Below are 23,015 nucleotides of genomic sequence, written 5' to 3' on the forward strand. Positions count from 1 at the left end.
TAAAAGGGCAGGTGCATTCTGGATGCAGCAGGTACTGGAAGTCGTTGTAGAGGAGTGTGTGACCTACAGGGTGAAGATGGCGCAATATGGCAGAAAGAGGGCTTCCAGATTTTCGGATGAAGCACTCCAGGCTCTGGTGTAGGAGGTGAACAGGAGGAGAGATGTTCTGTATCCACAGGGGGTCAGGAAGCCCTCCAGACAGGCGTTGAGAAAGGAATGGAAGCAGATAGCTGTCGTTGTCAATGCAAGCAATGTAGCCCCGAGAACTTGGATGCAGTGCAGGAAGAAATTTAATGACCTTACATGAGTCAGCGAATTCATCTTCAAATGCCATATCCCACAAACTACACCACTAGCCTCACACACTGCTCAATTCACCCCACTCCCATTACTCACCTGCAATCTCTATCAATCACAGCTCATACCTCACATTCATATGCTCCATCTCACCCTCACACATTCACCACTGCTGCAAGCCTCACACCCACATCTCACAGCTTGCACACACTGCCAGCTGTTCAACCATGACAGCCATATCAGTCAAACACAGTGAAACACACTCACTGACAAACTTCCCACTCTCTTGCAGGACAAGGTGGTGCACAATCGTAGGCAGCTGTAGCTAACTGGAGGGGCACCGGCACACCTCTATATCCAAACCCCGCTCGAGGAGACGATGCTCACCATAACTGGAGTGGCTGTGTCCGAGGCCGTGGCTGCACTGAAACCACTGGAGATGACGGTGTGCACATACCCAATCCTCCTTCTCACCTTCCGCTTCCCCCTCATCCCACAATCTCTTCTGACTTGGAAGCTGTAGATGGTGTAAGCATGAACCTCTTGCTTCCACACCCCACCCCCCCCCCCCCCAACACCTCAAACCTACCCTTGTGCCTTTCTCATTTCAGAGACCAAAGAAATCCAACCTGGCCAGCCAGTGGTGCAAGAAGAGGGAGAGGAGAGTGATGATGAAGAAACACAGTCACTCAATCTGACACTCAGTCACCAGCTCAGATAGTGGTACTCTGCGGACTTTAGAGGGTAGCGTAGAGGTGGGATCGGCACGTGGTGAGTCACCGGGCATGAGTGGGCTTCAGCCAGGGCAGGGAGAAAGGGTAGCACAGGTGCCAGCTCCCTGGAGGGCGAGGTCGCACACGAGTTCTGCTGCAGAGGATTCAGATAAGGACTTCAATGGGGCGGCCTATAGAAGAAGTCTGATGGGTATGCATAAGGAAATGATAGGTGTATTGGAGCCCATCCTTTCCAATGTAGAAGAGGTGGGCAGATCCATTAACACACTTGGGGACTCAACCATCATGTAGCACCTGATCGCCAATGACTCAGCTTCCATTGCAGCACAAGCAGAAGCCACCTAACATCCGAGTGCTGCAATGGAAACTCAGGCTTCTGTCATACAGGCTCAGCTTGCTGCCACACAAGCACAGACGGCCGCCATCATGGTTGTTTTTTTTTATTTGTTCATGGGGTGCGAGTGTCGCAGGCATGGGCCAGCATTTATTGCACATCCTAATTGCTTGAGAAGGTGTTGGTGAGCCGCCTTCTTGAAACCACTGCAGTCCGTGTGGTGAAAGTACTCCCATAGTGCTGGCTGTTAGGTAGGGAGTTCCAGGATTTTGAACCAGCGATAATAAAGGAACGGCAATATAGTTCCAAATCAGGATGGTGTGTGACTTGGAGCGGAATTGGAGGTGATGGTGTTCCCATGCACCTGCTGCCCTTGTCCTTCTAGGCGGTAGAGGTCGAGGGTTTGGGAGTTGCTACAGTGCATCGTGTAGATGATACACACTGCAGACATGGTGCACTGGTGGTGGATGGGGTGCCAATCAAACAGGCTGCTTTGTACTGGCTGGTGTTGAGCTTCTTGAGTGTTGTTGGAGTTGCACTCATCCAGGCAAGTGGAGAGTATTCTATCACACTCCTGACTTGTGCCTTGTAGATGGTGGAAAGGCTTTGGGGAGTCAGAAGGTGAGTCACTCGCCACAGGTACCTAGCCTCTGACATGCTCTTGCCATGGAGGGAGTGCAGCGAAGATTCACCAGACTGATACCTGGGATGGCAGGAATGACGTATGAGGAGAGATTGGGTCAATTGGGCTTATACTCACTGGAGTTTAGAAGAATGAGAGGGGATCTCATTGAAACTTATAAAATTCTAACAGGACTAGACAGACTTGATGCAGGAAGGATGTTCCCGATGGCCGGGGAGTCCAGAACCAGGGGTCATAGTCTAAGGATAAGGGGTAAGCCATTTAGGACAGAGGAGGAATTTCTTCACCCAAAGAGTGGTGAACCTGTGGAATTCTCTACCACAGAAGGTAGTTGAGGCCAATTCATTAAATATATTCAAGAAGGAGTTAGATATATTTCTTAAGGCTAAAGGGATATGGGGAGAAGGCAGGGACAGGGTACTGAATTTGGATGATCAGCCATGATCTCATTGAATGGCGGAGTAGGCTCGAGGGGCCGAATGGCCTACTCCTGCTCCTATCTTCTATGCTCTTGTAGCCACAGTATTTATGTGGCTGGTCCAGTTAAGTTTCTGGTCAATGGTGACTCCCAGGATGTTGTTGGTGGGGGATTCGACGATGGTAATGCCATTGAATGTCAAGGGGCGGCGGTTAGACTCTCTCTTGTTGGAGATAGTCATTGCCAAGCACTTGTGTGGCACAAATGTTATTTGCCACTTATCAGCCCAAGCCTGAATGTCGTCCAGGTCTTTGAGGCAGGCACTCACTGCTTCATTATCTGAAGAGTTACAAATGGAACTGAACACTGTGCAATCATCAGCGAACATCCCCACTTCTGACCTTATGATGGAGGGCATGTCATTGATGAAGCAGCTAAAGATGGTTGAGCCGAGGACACTGCCCTGAGGAACTCCTTCAGCAATGTCCTGGGGCTGAGATGATTGGCCTCCAACGACCACAACCATCTTCCTTTTTGCTAGATATGACTCCAGCCAGTGGAGCATTCCCCCGCCCCACCTCGGATTCCCATTGACTTCAATTTTACTAGTGCTCCTTGATGACACAGTCAAATGCTGTGTTGATGTCAAGGGCAGTCACTCTCACCTCTCCTCTGGAATTCAGTTCGTTTGTCCATGTTTGGACCAAGGCTTAATGAGGTCTGGGGCTGAGTGGTCCTGGTGGTATACAAACTGAGCATCGGTGAGCAGGTTATTGGTGAGTAAATGCCACTTGATAGCACTGTCGATGACATCTTCCATCACTTTGCTATGATTGAGAACAGACTGATGGGGTGATAATTGGTCAGATTGGATTAATCCAGCTTTATCTGGACAGGACATACCTGGGCAATTTTTCACATTGTCGGGTAGCTGCCAGCATTGTAGCTGTGCTAGAAAAGCTTGGCTAGAGGCACGGCTAGTTCAGAGCACAAGTCTTCAGCACGATAGCCGGGCTGTTGTTGGGGCCATAGCCTTTGCTGTATCCCGTGTGCTCAGCCGTTTCTTGATGACAGCGTTCATCCTCCCACCACTGCCACTCTGCCAGTGCCCCTGTCTGTCTGTCAGCCAGCCAGCAAGCAAAGACTGCTACTGCCCGTGCCGAGGTAGTACAGTACAATGCCGGGCCTATATTGAGGTCATCCTGCAAGGCCATCTGCAGTCTCCCCCATTGAAAGTCAGCAGCCTTCCAAAAGGCCTGCTGCAGCCACTGGGGTAGCACTGCGTAGGAGCACTAGGACAGGCAAAGGCACACTGAACACAGGCACTAAGAATGCACAAGGGTGATTAGTTTACTTTTGAAAATACTGTAATGGTTTGGTTCATCAAATTAGTTTGGAATGTTTGTTTTGTGGTGGCTTTTGTTGTAGCATTGTCTGCAAGAGGACGTTGTGATGGTCAGTAACAGAGGCAAGGTAAGGTGCGGGACTATTGTTGAATAGGGAATTGGGGTTGCATGCAGATGGTACTGCAGTCGTGTGAGTCGATCAAGGACAGCCCAGGCTGAAAGGGGCTGTCTGAGTTGCCTGCTCCCTTCCGCTTCTTCCTTCTCAGCTGAACGCCGTATGCCTGGTGGCAAAGGCTATGCTGTCATGATGGCAAAGTTGTGGAGCATGCAGGAGACTACGCTAAATCTTGAGACACGCCCTGGTGAGTAGTGCAGGGCTCCTCCAGAGCGGTCTAGGCAGTGGAAGTGTTGTTTAAGGGCACCAATGGTCTGCTCCATCAGATTCCCTGGCTTTCATTATGTGCTTATGACCACGTGTGCGTGGGTTGCACAGCGGAGTCATGAGCCAGGTGGTCAGCGGATAGCCCTCATCACCCAGTAGCCACCCTCTGGTTGTTGCAGTGGCTCAAATGCTGATGGTATAGCGGACTGCCACAGAATTTTGGCATCATGGCTTCTGCCAGGATACCGAGTATTGACTTGCCTGGTGTGCTGAGTATGGTCACACATGGACCCCATGAAGTCTCATGGCTTCAGGTCAAGCATTGGCAAGGAAAACTCCTGCTGATTACCACCTACCACCCTCCCTCAGCAAATGAATCAATAGGGGAACAGTAGCATAGTGGTAATGTCACTGGGCTAGTAATCTAGAGGCCTGGACGAATAATACATGAGACGTGAGTTCAAAGCTGGGGAATTTAAATCCAGTTAATTAAATAAATCTGGAATAAAAAGCTAGTATCAGTAATGGTAACCATGAAATTATCGGATTGTCGTAAAAACCCATCTGGTTCACTAATGTCCTTTACAGAGGGAAATCTGCCGTCCTTACCTGGTCTGTCCTATATGTGACTCCAGACCCACAGCAATGTGGTTGACTCATAACTGCCCTCTGAAATTGCCTAGCAAGCCACTACAAAACCTAATAAGAATGAAACCGGATGAACCACCTGGCACCGATCTCGGCACTGGCTACAGTCACGGCAACGGCACACTCAGCCCAGTTGACCCTGCAAAGTCCTCCTCACCACCATCAGGTTGCTTGAGCAAAAATTGGGAGAGCTGTCTCACAGACTAGTCAAGCAATAGCCTGACATAGGCATACTCACAGAATCATACCTTTCAGCCAATGTCCCAAACTCCTCCATCACCATCCCTGGGTATGTCCTGTCCCACCGGCAAGACAGACCCACCATGGGTAGTGGTATACAGTCGGGAAGGAGTGGCCCTGTGAGTCCTCAACATTCACTCCGGATCCAATGAAGTCTCATGGCTTCAGGTCAACCATGGGCAAGGAAACCTGCTGCTGATTACCACCTACCGCCCTCCCTCAACTGATGAATCAGTACTCCTCCATGTTGAACACGACTTGGAAGAAGCACTGAGAGTAGCAAGGGCACAGAATGTATGCTGGGTGGGGGACTTCAATGTCCATTACCAAGAGTGGCTTGGTAGCACCACTACTGACCAAGCTGGCAGAGTCCTGAAGGACATAATTGCCAGTCTATCCCTGTGACAGGTGGTGAGAGAACGAACACGAGGGAAAAACCTACTTGACCTCATCCTCGCCAATCTACCTGTCGCAGATGCATCTGTCCATGACAGTATTGGTAGCAATGACCACCACACAGTCATTGTGGAAACGACATCCCATCTTCACACTGAGGATAGCCTCCATCGTGTTGTGTGGCACTACCACTGTGCTAAATGGGATAGATTCAGAACAGATCTAGCAGCTCAAAACTGGGCATCCATGAGGTGCTGTGGGCCATCAGCAGTAGCAGAATTGTATTCCACCACAATTTGAAAGCTCATAGCCCAGCATAAATCTCACTCTACCATTACCATCAAGCCAGGGGGCCAACACTGGTTCAATAAGGCGTGTAGAAGTGCATGCCAGGAGAAGTGCCAGGCGTACCTAAAAATGAGATGCCAACCTAGGGAGGCTGCAACACAGGACTACATGCATGCTAAAAACTGGAAGTAGCATGCTATAGACAGGGCTATGTGATGCCACAATTAATGGATCAGATCAAAGCAGTGCAGTCCTGCCACATCCAGTCATAAATGGTGGTGGACCATTAAACAACTAACTGGAGGAGGAGGCTCCATGAATATCCCCATCCTCAATGATGGTGGAATCCCAGCACGTGAGTGCAAAAGACAAGGCTGAAGCGTTTGCAACCATCTTCAGCCAGAACTGCCAAGTGGATGATCCATATCGGCCTACTCCTGAGGTCCCCACAATCACAGAAGCCAGTCTTCAGCCAATTTGATTCACTCCACGTGATATCAAGAAACGGCTGAGCGCACTGGATACAACAAAGGCAAGGGGCGCAGATAACATCCCAGCTATCATGCTGAAAACTTCTGCTCTAGAACTAGCCGCGCCTCTAGCCAAGCTGTTCCAGTACAGCTACAACACTGGCATCTATCCGGCAATGTGGAAAACTGCCCAAGTATGTCCTGTCCACAAAAATCAGGACAAATCCAATCTGGCCAATTACCGCTCCATCCGTCTACTCTCAATCATCAGCAAAGTGATGGAAGGGGTCATCAACAGTGCTATCAAGTGGCACCTGCTCACTGATGCCCAGTTTGGGTTCCACCAAGACCACTCAGCTCCCAACCTCATTACAGCCTTGGTCCAAACACAGACAAAAGAGCTGAATTCCAGACGTGAGGCGAGAGTGACTGCCCTTGACATCAAGGAGCTCTAGTAAAACTGAAGTCAATGGGAATCAGGGGGAAAACTCTCCACTGGCTGGAGTCATACCTAGCACAAAGGAAGATGGTTATGGTGATTGAAGGTCAATCATCACAGCCCCAGGACATCTCTGCAGGAGTTCCTCAGGGCAGTGTCCTCAGCCCAACCATCTTCAGCTGCTTCATCAATCACCTTCCCTCCAACATAAGGTCAGAAATGGGGATGTTCTCTGATGACTACACTGTTCAACGCCATTCACAACTCCTCAGATAATGAAGCAGTCCATGCCCGCATGCAACAAGACCTGGAAGATGTTCAGGTTTGGGCAGATAAGTGGCAGGTAACATTCACGCCACAGAAGTGCCAGGCAATGACTATCTCCAACAAGCGAGACTCTAACCACCGCCCCTTGACATTCAACAGCATTACCAATGCCAAAACCCCCACCATCAACATCTTGGGAGTCACTATTGACCAAAAACTTAACTGGACCAGCCACATAAATATTGTGGCAACAAGAGCTGGTTAGAGGCTAGGTATTTTGCGGCGAGTGTCTCACCTCCTGACTCCCCAAAGCCTTTCCACCATTTACAAGGCACAAGTGAGGAGTGTGATGGAATACTCTCCACTTGCCTGGATGAGTGCAGCTCCAACAACACTCAAGAAGCTTGACACCATCCAGGACAAAGCAGCCCACTTGATTGACACCCCATCCACCATTCACTCCCTCCACCACTGGTGTACCGTGGCTGCTGTGTGTACCATCTACAAGATACACTGCAGCAAATCGCCATGGCTTCTTCGGCAGCAACTTCCAAACCCGCAACCTCTTCCACCTAGAAGGACAAGGGCAGCAGGCGCATTTGAACACCACCACCTCCAAGTTCCCCTCTAAGTCACACACCATCCTGACTTAGAAGTATATCGCCGATACTTCATCGTCGCTGGGTCAAACTCCTGGAACTCCCTACCTAACCTTGGGAGTACCTTCACTACATGGACTGCAGCGATTCCAGAAGGTGGCTCACCACCACCTTCTCATGGGCCGTGCCATCAACACCCACATCCCATGAACGACTAAAAAGAAATATGACTTTATATTAAGGGAGTGGAATCGCTTGCAGTTGCGGTATATCTCCGAATTGAGATGCAGCACCCGCAAAGCAACGTGTATGCAGTCAATGGCACCCTGGACCATAGGGAAGCCTGCTATCCTGGCAAAGCTACATGCTCGCTCTGCCTGTTTGTCTCCGGCAAGAGAGAATGAAATGTATTCAGCTCTCCTTGCATACAGAGGCTCACTCATCTCTCTTATACGACGAGTGGACAGCGAACTGGGGGATGTTACCGATGTCACCTGCTCCAGCCTGGAAGGAGCCAGATGTGAAAAATATCAAGGCCACTGTCACCTTTACAAGCACTGGCAATGCCGTCCTTGCACTGGACTGAGGCCGCAGGTCCACCGGCAGCAGGTGGCAGATTTCAGTGAGCACCTTGTTAGTAAAACGGAGATGTAACTTGCACTGTTCCTCGCTGAGATTGAGGTAGGAGAATTGCTCCTTGAAGACCCTGCGTGGATATGGCCTCCAGCCGAGAGCCCTTCTCCCCCCTCCACCTCCTGTCTCTTCTAGCAGCTTGTCCTGCTCTGTGTTGCTGCTGCTCATTCTCCATATCATGCTGCAGGCCAAGGGGCATAGAAACTGCTGCACCCATGTCTGGGAGAAACTGGTCTAAGCAGAAGCCTTGAAAGTCAGTACCAAATCCTAGAGCACATGCCACACCACTCCTTGTAGATTTTAGGCAACTTTAAAGTCTAGAAAGCACCAAACACTTCTACAAACTCAACAACAGCTAGTAGAAATCAGTCAACAACTAACCTGTATGTAGGTGATGAACCTTTTAAATAGCGCTGCTGTTAGGTCTTTCCTGCTGCTGAATGCATGTTCAGCTGTGAGAGGTTAAGAGAGGACGCTAGCTTCAGCATTGAGGTAAAAAATGGCAGCGCTGGCGTCATTGACGTCACAATCTGCCTACTTATGGCGCACACTCCCAGCGCCGACGCTAATGCCCTCACCAAAACACCATCTGTCGTGGCCTATACCAGAAGTGTGCTCATACGCCATTTGAGCCAATTCGGCACCCGTAGCACGCAAACAACGGGCGCTATGCAACCGAGTTTTTAGCCCAACTTGCTTTAATGCCCCAACCATTTTTCTGCTGAATTGTTTGCACCAGTGTCCTGGAGATTCCAGGATAATCTTGAAGGGTTGGCAACCCATGTCTGGAGTCATACAACATGGGGCTTGTTTCTTAGCATTGCAGTTATGCCAAGCCTCTAGCTTAGCTCCTCGGAGGCATACTGAAAGAGCTTGTAGCTAGCCAAGGCACAACAGACGCTTCCCAGGACTCAGTTGTCCCCATAGCCTCTTGCAACAATCCAGCAGCCAAATGCCTCTAGTGACACTGGCTCAGAGGTGGCACCTAGATTAAGCACCAGGATAGGTAAGAGAGAAGTCAAGGCCAAGGGGAAATTATTAACTAAAAATAGGTTTTCATTGCTATTATTTTCACCACTATATCACTGCGCTCTTAACTTGCCAATTTAACAGGGATTTTTTGGACCCTCATCCCATTTCTTTTTGAAAAGTCACTTTCCTGATTGTACATTTAGAAACAAGGAATGCAGCCTCATGATAGTAATACATCTGAGCCATCAAGTCAAAATGTCAGTAAAAAAATTGACGTCGATATGGAATGACAAATGGCTCTCTCCTACTCTCCAGAGAGCAGCATGGGTGGTATATATTATAGTGAATTCATAGAAACATAGAAGATAGGAGCAGGAGTAGGCCATTCAGCCCCTCGAGTCTGTTCCGCCATTTAATGAGATCATGGCTAATCATCCAAATTCAGTACCCTGTCCCTGCTTTCTCCCCATATCCCTTTAGCCTTAAATTCAAATACTTTAAAGAGCATGTAAGATCTGCTGCCATCTCTCTTGGGATGAGACATTAAACCAAGAGAGATGGCAGCTCTCTCTCTCTGAGAGTCTGCTCTCTCAGATGGATGTAAATATTCCAATGGAACTATTCAAATAAGAGTAGGAGGGTTCTCCTGGTATCCTGGCCAACATTTTTCCTCAACCAGCAATGCTATATGCAGTTTAACTGGTAATTTTTCTGATTGCCATGTGCAAATTGGGTGCCGCATTTTCCTACATTACTATAGTGACTACACTACAAATGTTCTTCATTGGCTGTGAAGCACTTTGGGGTGCCTTGATGCCGTGAAAGGTGCAATATCAATACAAGTTGTTTCTTTAATGTTTTAGGTGGAACCCAAATTCTGATGAAGGGTCCCACCTAAAACATTAGCCTATCTTTCTCTTGCTAATAATGACTGACTTGCTGTGCACTTGAATAATTTCTATTCAATCTCAATTTTTATTTCCTTATTTTCAACTTTCCCTCCCGCAGCCATTTAAAAAAATATAGGGGGGAATTTTAACATGGGTGAGCATGTGGGTTTGGGTGAGGGTGGAGGGGGGTGGTGAAATTCTGGAAAAATGCGAGCACATCAGGAAGACAGCTCCAACCTGCCGACTTCTGTATTTGACTCCAGCGTGTTAGGCTGCAAGCATGTAACCCCCTAAGGAGAGGCGGGTTGTCAATTTCAATATGTTAATCGCTCAATTAGAGCAATATTAACATGGGTTTTGCAATTTACTTTCGAGTCCACGGGTTTCCTGGGCTTCCTGGAACTCACCAGTGAAAGTAAGATGAGAACACAGCGGCAATTGAAGGGATGAAGACATGACAGGGAAATATGCCAATAAGTACTTAATACGCACCGCTGCTTTCCTACCTGCTTGTGTGAATGGTTTTTTTCCCCACAGTACTTGTGCTGAGGTGTTATTTTACACACTTGAGGTTCAGTGGTCTGATCTACACTTTGGAGCTCTGATCTATCAGATCAGCATGGTGCCTCTTATGCTGTGTTACTTTGGACCTCAGATGAGGACCAAGATGACCACCAGCAGCAGCTGCAACAGCAACAGCCTGCAGCTCATAAACCTGCAGCTGCACAGCAGAGAGGGGATAAGCAGATGTGCAGCTCACAGGGGGCCATACCCGGCACACCAGCTCTACAAGCAGAGTATAAGCTTCCTCAACATGTCGGAACACCAGTGCCTAAGGAGGCTCAGGGTGTCACGTCAGGTGGTGGCAGACATTTGCAGCCTGCTGGAACAAGACCTGCTGCCAACTGGGCTTGGTGGCCACGCTTTACCAGTGGCTGACAAAGTCACCACCGCTCTCAACTTTTTTGTCTCTGGATCCTTCCAGGGTTCTGCCGGAGACAGTTGCAGGATTTCAGTCGGCGGCCCACAAATACATAAGACAGATGACTTGACTGCTTCTTTGCCAGGGCCAGCAATTTTGTCAACTTTTCCTGCGATGAAGCTAGTCAGAATGCGTGGGCGCTTGGGTTTGCGGCTCTGGCTGCCTTCCCACAGGTGCAGGTCATCATTGACTGCATACTTGTGGCAATGAAGGCACTCATAGATCAACCAGAAGTGTTCATCAACTGCGAGGGCTTTCACTCCGTCAATGTGTAGCAGGTGTGTAACCACAAAAAGATCATTGTGCAGGTGTTCGCAAGATTCCCGGGCAGCTGCCATGATGCTTTCATCCTGCGGCAGTCCACCTTCCCTGATCTCTTCGCACCTCAAAGCAGTTACCAGCTGGCTGCTCGGGCCCAAGGGATACCCACTTAAAATGTGGCTGATGACACCTCTCAGAAACCTGAGGAGTGATACAATGAATGCCATATGACCACCAGATGTGTCAGCAAACAAGCCATCAGCATGCTGAACATGAGGGAGAGGCATAACATTGTATAAGGATGAGAGTATCAGTGCTGGATGAACAGATGGGGATGTGACGAAGTGCATTGACAGAGAGGGATGGGTGCACCTGTAAGTTAAGTTGATCTGGGGAGTGAGGGGGTTGGGGTGAACATAAGAATTTGGAGCAGGAGTAGGCCATACGGCCCCTCAAGCCTGCTCCGCCTTCCTCAGATAAGGAGACCAAAACTGTGCACAGTACTCCAGGTGTGAGCTCACCAAAGCCCTGTACAACTGTAGAAAGACTTCCTTACTTTTGTACTCCAATCCCCTTGCAATAAAGAACAAGTCATTTGTCTTCCTAATTGCTTGCTGTACCTGCATGCCAACACTCTGGCTGCGATTTTGCCGGCACTCAGAGGGCGGGTTTGGAGGCGGGTCCGGAGTTAGAATTAAAATGATTGACAGTGGGTTGTGAACCCGCTACTATCCCACCTCCACGCGACTTTCCAAAGTGTCGAGTCTGCGACTCCCGATCAGACCTGACACCAAGCGGCAGGAAAAGCAGTTAAGGTAGTTAACAGCTCAACTACCTGCTTAATCCTATTTTTACAGGCTTTTTCAATTTTGCCACATTTTCAGCATGTTCCACGTCATTTGACAAACACGCCAGCTGATTGTGACAGGTATTTCAACAAGCTGAATAGTTGATAGCTGCAACTGCAGCATAAAAGCTAACCTGCAACATCAGTTCAATTTCAAATGCCAGAACTTTCTGTTTTCAGGATTTGGAAGACATTTTTCAGGTGTTCTGAGGTTGTAAGTGTTTGTTCTGAGATCTACATGCACTGTGACCTCCTTGGAATAACCTCTCTCCACATTGACTGAACGCTTATAACATCTCTTCCTCAACTGACATATAGACCAGCAGAATGGGAACCATTTATATCCGCTCATCCTGGTCCTCAGATTCGGAGGAAGAGCAGCCATGGCAGCAGCAGATACACGCCCACCAGCAGCACCAGCGCCAACCTTCTCAGCCACCTGATGCTGCACAGGGCAGAGGACGTCAGCACAGGGCTGCACCGCGCTGCAGGAAATACCCCAACACAGGGTTTACAGGCAGAGGATGAGCTTCCTCAACATGAGTGAGCAGCAGTGCCAAAGGAGGCTGAGACTTTCACAAGAGGTAGTCGCTGACATCTGCACAATGGTGCACCAACACCTGCAGCCCAGAGGAGTGGGGGGACACTCCTTACCAGTGGCTGTCAAAGTCACCACCACCCTCAGTTTCTTTGCTTCAGGGTCATTCCAGGGATCAGCTACAGACATCAGCGCCATCTCCCAGTCAGCTGCACCCAGTTGCATCACACAGGTTACCGATGCCCTGTTTCACAAGTTGCACAATTACATCCACTTCTCAACGGATGAAGCAAATGTTACCACATGGATGATTGGGTTTGCCAATCTGGCAGGCTTCCCAAGGGTGCAGGGCATCATCAACTGCACACAAGTGGCCATCAGGGCACCCCATAACAATCCAGCTGTATTTGTGAACCGCACGGGCTTCCACTCCCTTAGCATCCAGCTGGTTTGTAACCACAGGAAGAACATTATGCATGTTTGCGCCAAGTTCCCTGGCAGCTGCCATAACTCGTTCATCCTGCGGCAGTCCACTGTGCCTCAGCAAAGACATGTGGCTGGCACATGGATATGAGGCTTTGCACCATACAGCTTCTGCACAATGAACTGTGCATTTCTATCACTCTCCCCACCATTACTGCAGATGAAAGGCACCCTGACCCCTCACAGTTCCAATTCTGAGCACACATAGACGAACTCTTTGAATCTTTGACATCACATTTGTTTAATACAATAGAAATAAAGATGACAAACGTAACTTTGTATTATATCAAAATACCCAAGTGACTACCCTTGTGACTGTTTTAGCTTTCTCTTCCGCGTGCTTCTACGTGGTGCTTCCCCTGTGGCTTCAGCAGATGTAGAGGCAGCTTGCTCACTTGCCTGCTTAGACGCCTTTGGCGAGCGTCCTCTGGGTTTGGGAGCCTGAGAGGGCTCCGCAACACACTGCTCTTCCTGCGGCTGTGCAGGAGCAGAGACGGCCGTCTCAGTTGGGTGAGGAATCTAGGGCAGACCGATGGCTCCACAGTTGCATAGGATTGTGAGCGCTTGGAGAGGAGCCCCCACTACCTTGTTGTCGACCCCCAACATCCCTCTCATGGGTCACCCACACTTCACTGCTAGCAAGTAGCTGGCGAGCACCTTGCTGCCCATCAGTGGGGTCATGACGACCCATTTCTGTGCTGACATTCCTCATAAGGACGTCCATGAACCTCTGGTTTCTCTCCTCAATAGATGCCCATCTATCCTCCATAGACGACCATCTATTTAAAAGTGTTACCATGTTCTCCTGAGTCTGGTGATTTATGTCCTCCATGGAGGTTGCCATCCTTTCCGTGGCACCACCTACATTTGCCATTGCGTGCACCACGGCATTGCTCATGTTTGACTCCTCCATTCTCTGCACACTCGCAGTTACCGTGGTTGCAAACCCTGTCAGAGTCTCCTGCACTTGTTCCTGAAACTCCAGCTGGATGGCCCCGAGGTTCAGCATCTACATGCAGCTGAGCAGAGCTAGGAGAGTCCTGCGGCCTCAGAGGAGGGCTCACCACTGTTGTCCCCGTCTCCAACATCTGCTGATGCTCACTTGTGAGCTGTGATACACCAGGTGACAACACTACTCTATGTCGCAAAGGACCCACCGAGGTGTGTGGCTCTGCGCTGATGCTGGGTGCGCTCATTTCTGCTGATGCTGCTCCCTTAGAGGCTGCAGCTTCTTCTGAGGAGTCGTCCGGCTCAGTGGGACAGTGGGGAGGAGGGCTCTCTATGGTCCTGAGGGCGTAAAGGCATGAGTTAGACATGTGATATTTAGGTAGCAGACACATTCCATTGTGCAGATGATTAGAACTCAATCTGTGAACATCAGATGCCATTTCAGTCACTCATGAAATCTAAATGAGGGTTGCAAATCTATTTTGTCAACAGCTTGCTGTATTGCGCCCGTCTCTCCATCCCCCACTTCCAGCGGCTGTGCACCTCAGACGATCTCGATAGCCTCCTTAGCGTTAGTTAAATGCGCCATCGAAGGTGGGCCTCCTCCTGTCCTCCACTTCTCCCTATTATTGAGGGCTCTCTTTTCCTGCAATGAGGGACACAAGTGTAGTTTCAGCAAGATTGATGGAGTGAGTGTAAAGAATCCATAACAGATGCTTAGAGAGACAAAGATGGAGTGAGCTGCCAATACCAAGGTCCCTCCCTGTGCATTGTTGTTGCTGTCATTGCATAACAGTGAGCGCGTGTGTGAGGGGTGCATAGTAGGATGGTGAAGTGATTATGTACATAGAGAGGCGAATGGTTAAGGGTGCAACGGATATAAGGGTAAGTTGGGATGTGGAGGAGTAGGTTAACAATGCTGAGTGCTGGTGATGAGAAGAGATGGGAAGCAGATTGAAGGTAAGTGTGATGTTATACTCACTTTTGCTGAGCGTAGCAGATCATTGAATCTTTTCCTGCACTGCACCCAGGTGCGTGCACGAAACAACCTAGCGCTTACATCCTCAGCAATTTGCAGCCAGGCTGCCTTTGTGTGCTGAGGAGGCTTCCTCCATCCATTGGAAGGGAACAGAACCTCCTTGCACCCTCTTACTCCCTCCACAAGAGCATGGAGGGAGTCATCATCAAAGCGGGGAGCAGGCTTTGTTCTTGCAGCAGTCATCTCACAAAGATCAGGGGCAGGATTTTCATTGGGCCGTGGAGGCGGGATTAGAGGTGTGTGGGGGTGTTAAAATCTCAAAATCGGGGGGGGGGGGGCATGAGACCATCCCGCCCCCATGCCAGTTTCAAAGGAGGCGGATACCCGACCCGCACTGGGACCCGCCTCCCCGAGGCGGGAAGGGGATTAGTGCCAATTAACTGCCTGTTAACAGGCAGTTTTTAGCCTAATCCCTATTTTTCTTGCTGAAGTGTGGGATTCCCAATGGCTCCAAACCACACCAAGTTAGCGAGGCGGACCGTCGGGCTTGGAGGGTTCAAGATGTCTGGTGTTCAGGTGAGTGATGGGTGCATGAGTGCAGAGGTAAGTGTGTTTGGTGTGTGTAAAGTGTTTAAAGAAGTTTAATTACCTTTACAGCCTCCCTTCCTTCAGGTCTCGGGAGTCCCGCATCTCACCGGCACAGAAAGCAGAATGGCCGCGAGCTGTCAAAAGTTGCAGCATTCAGCTTTCTGTTCTGGAGAGATCGCTAAATCAGCCTGAGAGGAAGGAATTAACTTAGGGTACAGATTGTCAGTGTTTGACAGCTTCAAAGAGCTGTCAAACACTAATATTTCATCTGTCAAAAGCTCGACAGATGAAATGTCAATCTGTGACGTCACCTGTTGCCGGGGTGGGCTCAAGGTCAATCAAGTGAAAATCGCATGGGTTGGCCACAACTTGATGGAGGCGGGACTACAACCCCGAAAGTTGTAGTCCCGCCTCCTACACACCTCCAGTATCAAAATCCAGCCCCAGGTATCAGGAGCATCAGAAAGTAAATGAAACCCAAAGGCTACATGGGCCCCTTAAATGCAGCTGAGTCAAAGACGTCAGCAGACCCGCACCCACTGATTGAGTTACCTGGCCCATACAGCCCAATCTAATGAAAATTGTTATCTCAGTGTGGCTGGATCTCACCAAAAACCGAACCCCATGTGAACTCGCCTCCGCTGGGAAAATCCAGCTGTCTGTGCTTCTTATACTAGGTCACCTAAGTCTCTCTGAACACCAACATTTAAAAGTTTCTTACCATTTAAAACATATTCTGTTTTCCTATTTTTCCTACCAAAGTGAATAACCTCACATTTCCCAACATTATACTCCATCTGCCACTTTATTGCCCACTTACTTAACCTGTCTATATCCCTTTGCAGGCTCTCTGTGTCCTCCTCACAGCTTACTTTCCCACCTAGTTTTGTATCGTCAGCAAACTTGGATACATTACACTCTGTCCCTTCATCCAAGTCATTAATATAGATTTATAAATATCTGAGGCCCAAGCACTGATCTTTGCTGCACCCCACTAGTTACATCCTGCCATCCTGAAAATGACCCATTTATCCCTACTGTTTTCTGTCCATTAACCAATCCTCTATCCGTGTTAATACATTAACCCCAACCCCATGAGCCCTCATCTTGCACAACAACCTTTTATGTAGCACCTTATCGAATGCCTTTTGGAAATCCAAATATACTACATCCACTGGTTCCCCTTTATCTACACTGCTAGGTACATCCTCAAAAAACTCTAATAAATTTGTCAAATGCTATTTCCCTTTCATAAAACCATGTTGACTCCACCTAATCATATGATTTTCTGAGTGCCCTGTTACCACTTCCTTAATAATGGATTCCAGCATTTTCCCAACGACTAACGTCAGGCTAACTGGCCTGTAGTTCCCGGTTTTCCCAGGGCTTTGGTGATATGTACATTGGGATGTAGGTGAATGTGCCATTGATCTCACCTTTCCTGCCCTGTTTAAGTCATTTAACCCGTTCCTGCATTGTATCTAGGAGCACGGCACCACGCTCCTGCTGCTGACCATGTGTCACCTCCAACAATGCCATCTTTGTGTACCCAGCCGGCTCCTTCCTCCCATTGCTAGGGAACAGTACATCCCGCAGGGTCCTCGCAGCCCACAGCAGCACATCCAGCAAGACGTCACTGAAGCGGGGCGCAGCCTTTGACTTTCTACCTTCCATGGTAGCACTTCTTTCTCTCTCCTGTCCACTTCCAACTGCTTCAACTTGCATGTTTGGAACGTCCCTTTAAATAGTGGAGTTGAAATTGCGTCATGTGGATTGTCATCACGCCCGCTAACGCTAATTGGTCAGGAAACCCAGAAATCATTTTTTTTTTTTCTGTTCCTGGGATGTGGGCGTCGCTGGCAAGGCCAGCATTTATTGCCCATCCCTAATTGCCCTTCAGAAGATGGCAATGAGCTGCCTTCTTGAACTGCTGCAGTCCACGTGGTGAAGGTGTAGTACTGTTTGGGAGGGAGTTCCAGGATTTTGACACAGCGACTATGAAGAAACGGCAATCTATTTCCAAGTCAGCATCTTGTGACTTAGAGGGGAACTTGGAGGTGATGGTGTTCCCATGCGCCTACTGCCCTTGTCCTTCTAGGTGGAAGAGGTTGCGGGTTTGGGAGGTGCTGTCGAAGAAGCCTTGGCGAGTTGCTGCAGTGCATCTTGTAGATGGTACACACTGCAGCAACGGTGTGCCAGTGGTGGAGGGAGTGAATGTTTAAGTTGATAGATGGGGTGCCAATCAAGTGGGTTGCCTTGTCCTGGATGGTGTCAAGCTTCGAGTGTTATTGGAGCTGCATTCATCCACGCAAGCTGAGAGTATTCCATCACACTCCTGACTTGTGCCTAGTTGATAGTGGAAAGGCTTTTGGGAGTCAGGAGGCGAGACACTCGCCGCAGAATACCCAGCCTCTGATCTGCTCTTGTGGCAACAGTATTTATGTGGCTAGTCCAGTTAAATTTCTGGTCAGTGGTGACCCCCCCAGGATACTGATGGTGGGGGATTCGGTGATGATAATGACGTTGAATGTCAAGGAGCGGTGGTTAGAAGCTCTCTTGTTGGAGATAGTCATTGCCTGGCATTTGTGTAGCATGATTCTCTTACCGAATCTCTTTACGCTGTGTGTGTGTATAAATTCTGTTTACAGTCTTTACAGTCTGGTACCTCTCTCTCAATTCTCACCCAAATTATTCCTTCACCTTGATCCCCCAAATGTATTCTAACTTCCCTTGTTGTTAACTGTAGAACTGGCTATTTCTTATGTAACTAAATGGTTTTGTAAAGATTTAAACATTCAGCATCATGAAACTGGTAAACAGCACACATACTTGTGGAAAAGATCCATGCAGCAATCAATGAGAAAAGGAGTCTTTATTGGCCAGCTTGAAGTATTAAAGGAGTTCTCCAGAAATGTGGGGCAAACCGTAAGGAGGTCTGTGGGAGATGTATATAATATTCCTGTTTATAATAAACAAAGCCTGTAAGTCTTAGTGAAGCATCCTTTATAACAGTAAATATCAATTAAGACACAGTAGAGTAGAAATAGGCATTCATTGCGCTCAGTTTTGGGACGTAAAACAGGTGCAACAATGACAAATTTAGCATTGGAACTGCCTGCACTGAATCTGTACCTGCTTATACGCCATTTTGTTAGGCATTCCAGGCAACCACCTAAAACAAGCATTAGACCCCTTGTATATCTTAATGAGGGGCCAAACCCCTGTTTAAGGACCCATTTAGGAAATTGGTTTTCAATGAGTGGAGCAGGTGCCGGGCCTGCTCTGCTCAGGATTCTTCAGCGGCCAGTGCAGCCTAAAAAGTGGCTTCCTCCGAAAGGCAAGTTTAAATTACAATAAATTTTAAAAGCCTGCGAAGCAAGTGGCCAGATATTTATCTTAGTAAAACGTGCAAGCTGCTGCCGTCTGTCATGTTAATGAGGCCCAAGGACCAATTTCAGGCTGGCCACAGGCCTCCCAGTGGGCCAGCCATTATTGGTCCACTGCTTGTTATGGACCAGAAAACAGGGCATAACCAATTTCCACTCCAGTGGATCAACACATCTCCAAGGCATGACAGAATTGCAGAATATAATCCTCAAAACCCCATTAAAAATGCCAGAATCCCATGTAATTAAAAAAAAAATTTTTTAATCCCCATAAATAATTCGCACACTTGCACATATCTCTTTCACCTTTTGCAATTCAGAAGAGACTGTCAGGAAGCTCCTCTGCTGGCCGTAAGAGTCCTATGAAAATTATTTTGGGTAGTTTTCGCATAATTCTCAACAGCACAAAACTGCCTGTCTTTCAGTGCCGAGTGGAACTAATTTCCCAGAATCAATTAACTGAACAAATACATTCACAATGCATTAGTTTTAGGGATGACAACCCTTGGTTTTAAAAAAAAATTAAGCAGCATTTGTTGATGTTGAACAGTGAAAACAGTAAAGGTGTTCATGGGAAGCAGCAAATTTGTTACTGGAATGGATATTGGTTACTGGGGAATAACCATTAATGATGGACACTCTTGGCTTTGCACACTCATGGAAAGAACAAATAGAAAGTCATAGCAGCAGCCATCCAATTTCAGATATGAGCTCCCGGTGTACAAAGCTCTGCGCCAGGCACAATGAGATCAAAAATTTACCACAGAAAGATTAAGGCAGATGACAAATAAAAAGTGAAAAAAAGGGTTGACAAAAATAGATATGGAATAGGATGGAAAAGCATCAAAGCTCTAAGACATTATTAGTTCCCCAAAATATGCTACCAGATGTCACATGCTGCGAGTATATCTGTCCAGTTAATTAATTCAGATGTGGGCCTAGAAACTCAGACATGCCAACTTTTCGATCAATCCCAGCACCTGAATGATGAGGTTTGAACCACCCCCTAATATTGGGCCTCAGGTCTCAATTACATCGAGCCAGCGAACCAAGAGCAACAGATCGCTCACAGGCGAGTTGCAATTGAAGATTAGCATCACAGCAGCCCTCAGGTAAGTGAGGCGGGGGACAAATGGGAAAGGGGGGAAGTGACCAGTTTGAGAGGTAGCAGCGGTGATCGTGGGGGAGTAGCGGTGGCAATAGGGAGGGGAAATGTGTCCAGCTCATGCTCCACTTGGCACCACATTCAGGTAGATAGGCTTTAAAATCTTATCTCGTTGGTTGTGGCCTAACCAGCGGTCCCTTTAAAGGGTGCCTGTTTGCTGCGCATAGACCTGGCTTTCCAGAGTGCAGCCAGCGCTGGCACCGGCTGCCTCAGGGCAAACCAATCTTCCAGTGGGGGCCTGAAACAGGCATTAGGTCCCTTAAGGGGTGGGTACAGAGTACACGAGTCCTGAAGCAGGCAGCAAATCCTGAAAGTCTGGGGACGTGGTGGCCCAGCCGATATTAAAGGCCAGGCAAAACCTGAAAGTCTAGGGACGTGGTGGCCCAGCCGATATTAAAGGCCAGGCCTCATTTTTGAAATATTTTCCCGGAGTCCAGCCTGAACCAAGCCAGATCCATTACGTGGATGGCGGGTGGGAGCAGGAACCAGACATAGTAGGAATTACTGAGACATGGCTACAGAAAAATCAGGACTGGGAATTAAGCATTGCGGGGTATAACGTATTTAGAAAAGTTAGAGGGAAAAAAGGGAGGTGGAGTAGCTATATTTATTAGAGATAACATAATGGCAGTAGAAAAAAGTGACACAGCTATCAGCAAGACAAAAATAGAATCCATGTCGATAGAGATAAAAAATAATAAAGGATTAATCACACTAATAGGGGTAGTCTACAGACCACCTAATAGTGGTAGGGAGGTGGAGGAAGAAATATGTAAATTAGGGAAATGTGTAAAAAAATAGAATAATCATGAGGGATCTCAACTACCCAGATATTAATTGGACAGAAGAGGTAGGGAATGAGTTCCTACAAAGTGTACAGGACTACTTTCTAACCCAGTATGCAAAAAGTCCAACAAGGGAGGATTCACTGTCGGATCTAGAAATGGAGAATGAACCAGAGCAGATAAGAGAAGTAAAGGTAGGGGAACATCTAGGCAATAGTGACCATAATATAATACACTTTAAGAGAATAACTGAGAAGGACATAGGTATGACAAAGACCAGGGTAATAGATTGCAGAAAAGCTGATTTTGAGAGGCTGAGAATAGCATTTGGGAAAATAAAATGGACAACAGTATTGGCAAACAATGATGTAGAACAGCAGTGGGAAACATTTAAAACAGTGTTCAACAGAGTCCGGGAAAAATATATTCCACTAATAAAAAACAAGCTAAACACTAATGAGACACCATGGATGAATAAAGCCATAAGGGAAAAATTGAGGGTAAGGAAAGAGGCATACTTTAAGTACATGGACAGCAGGGGAGAGCATGATGAGATTAGGAGAGAAGTCAAAAAAATAGGAAGGCAAAGTGGAACTATGAAATTAAATTATCAAGGAACATAAAACAAGATAGTAAAATATTTTACAGGCACATAAATAAAAAAAGTCGGGATGGGAATAGGGTCACTAAGGGATGGAGAGGATAATATCACAGGTAGCAATAGAAAGATGGCAGAGATATTGAGTAACTTCTTTGCTTCAGTATTTACCAGGGAGATAGAACAGGTGGAGATGACATCGGATGATGAGATTAGTAATGGGTTAACTGCATTTAAAATACAATGAGGAGATATACTAAATAAACTAATGAAACTCAAGAGGATAAAACCACTGGTCTGGACAGATTACATCCGCGCATTTTAAAAGAATCTAGGGAAGAAATAGCAGAAGCATTACTACGCATATTTAGTAATTTATTAGAAAAAGGTGTAGTGCCAGAGGACTGGCGGATAGCTAACGTAATACATATATTTAACAAGGGAGATAGAATATGTCCAAGGAACTATAGGCCAGTCAGCTTAACATCGGTGATAGGAAAAATAATGGAATCCCTACTGAAGGAGAAAATAGATGGACATCTAGAAACAAAAAATATAAGTCCGCATGGATTTCAAAAGGGAAAGTCTTGCTTGACCAACGTCATTAAATGTTTTGAAGAGGTAACAGAGAGAGTAGACAAGGGTAATGCAGTAGATGTAATTTATCTAGATTTTCAAAAGGCCTTTGATAAGGTACCACATAATACACTATGGTCAGGGGACAAGTAGTAGAATGGATAGCTAGCTGGCTTCAAGATAGAAAGCAGAGAGTAGGGGTAAAGGATAGCTATACAGAGTGACAGAAGGTAGGTAGTGGTGTTCCACAAGGATCAGTGCGGAGACCACTGTTGTTCACAATTTATATTAATGATTTAGACTTTGGAATCAAAAACATAATTTCTAAATTTGTGGACGACACCAAATTGGGGGCATAGCCAATACTGATGAGGACTGCAACAAATTACAAGACATTAATAAACTTGCAGAATGGGTATATAATTGGCAAATAAAATTCAACAGAGATAAATGTGAGGTTATATAGGGCCAGAACTTCGGGTCCCCACGGGTGAGTACGCTCTGGGTACTCACACGAAGGCCCAACAAAAGTGCTGGGTTCGTGCATGCACTGCGCATGCGCGGGAAACCAGAACTTCCGTTCCCTTGAAGGGGTTCACAGGTCGAACGCGAACGCCGGAGAGGCATCGCGTACGCCTGGAACTTCCATTTTTTCCCCAGGTTTTTCCGGGAGGGTAAGTCTCCAGCAGCTACGCTTGTAAAAAGCAGTTGCAAGGCCTGCTTTTAACAAGGTAAGTAGTGAATTAAGTAAAATAAAAACATTTTTTTTCCCCCACAGGTTTATTATTTTTAAATGCTTTAAAGGTAAGTTTATTTTTAGCCCCATTAGAAACTAATTAATTTTTTCAAAAATTTAAATTATTGTTTAAAATAGTTATTTTAT

At 47.4% G+C, this 23,015-nt stretch overlaps 1 protein-coding gene across 3 annotated transcripts in view; it reads right to left on the minus strand.

Annotated features, from left to right (window-relative positions):
- The window catches only part of LOC147124345 (solute carrier family 28 member 3-like), a 159,239-nt gene that overhangs the window by 8,279 nt on the left and 127,945 nt on the right, over nucleotides 1-23,015 (minus strand). For 2 of the 3 annotated variants that reach the window (XM_085985264.1, XM_085985259.1), the window contains one exon: nucleotides 18,452-18,581. In XM_085985264.1, the coding sequence (XP_085841390.1) occupies nucleotides 18,452-18,581 (130 nt within the window). Of the gene's footprint in view, nucleotides 1-18,451; nucleotides 18,582-23,015 lie in introns of those variants that run through there. The other variant, XR_015078083.1, reaches the window with a different exon arrangement.

Source organism: Somniosus microcephalus, chromosome 1 (assembly GCF_052327205.1).
Source record: "Somniosus microcephalus isolate GS21.2 chromosome 1, FLI_Smic_1.0, whole genome shotgun sequence".
NCBI classification, from domain to species: domain Eukaryota; kingdom Metazoa; phylum Chordata; class Chondrichthyes; order Squaliformes; family Somniosidae; genus Somniosus; species Somniosus microcephalus.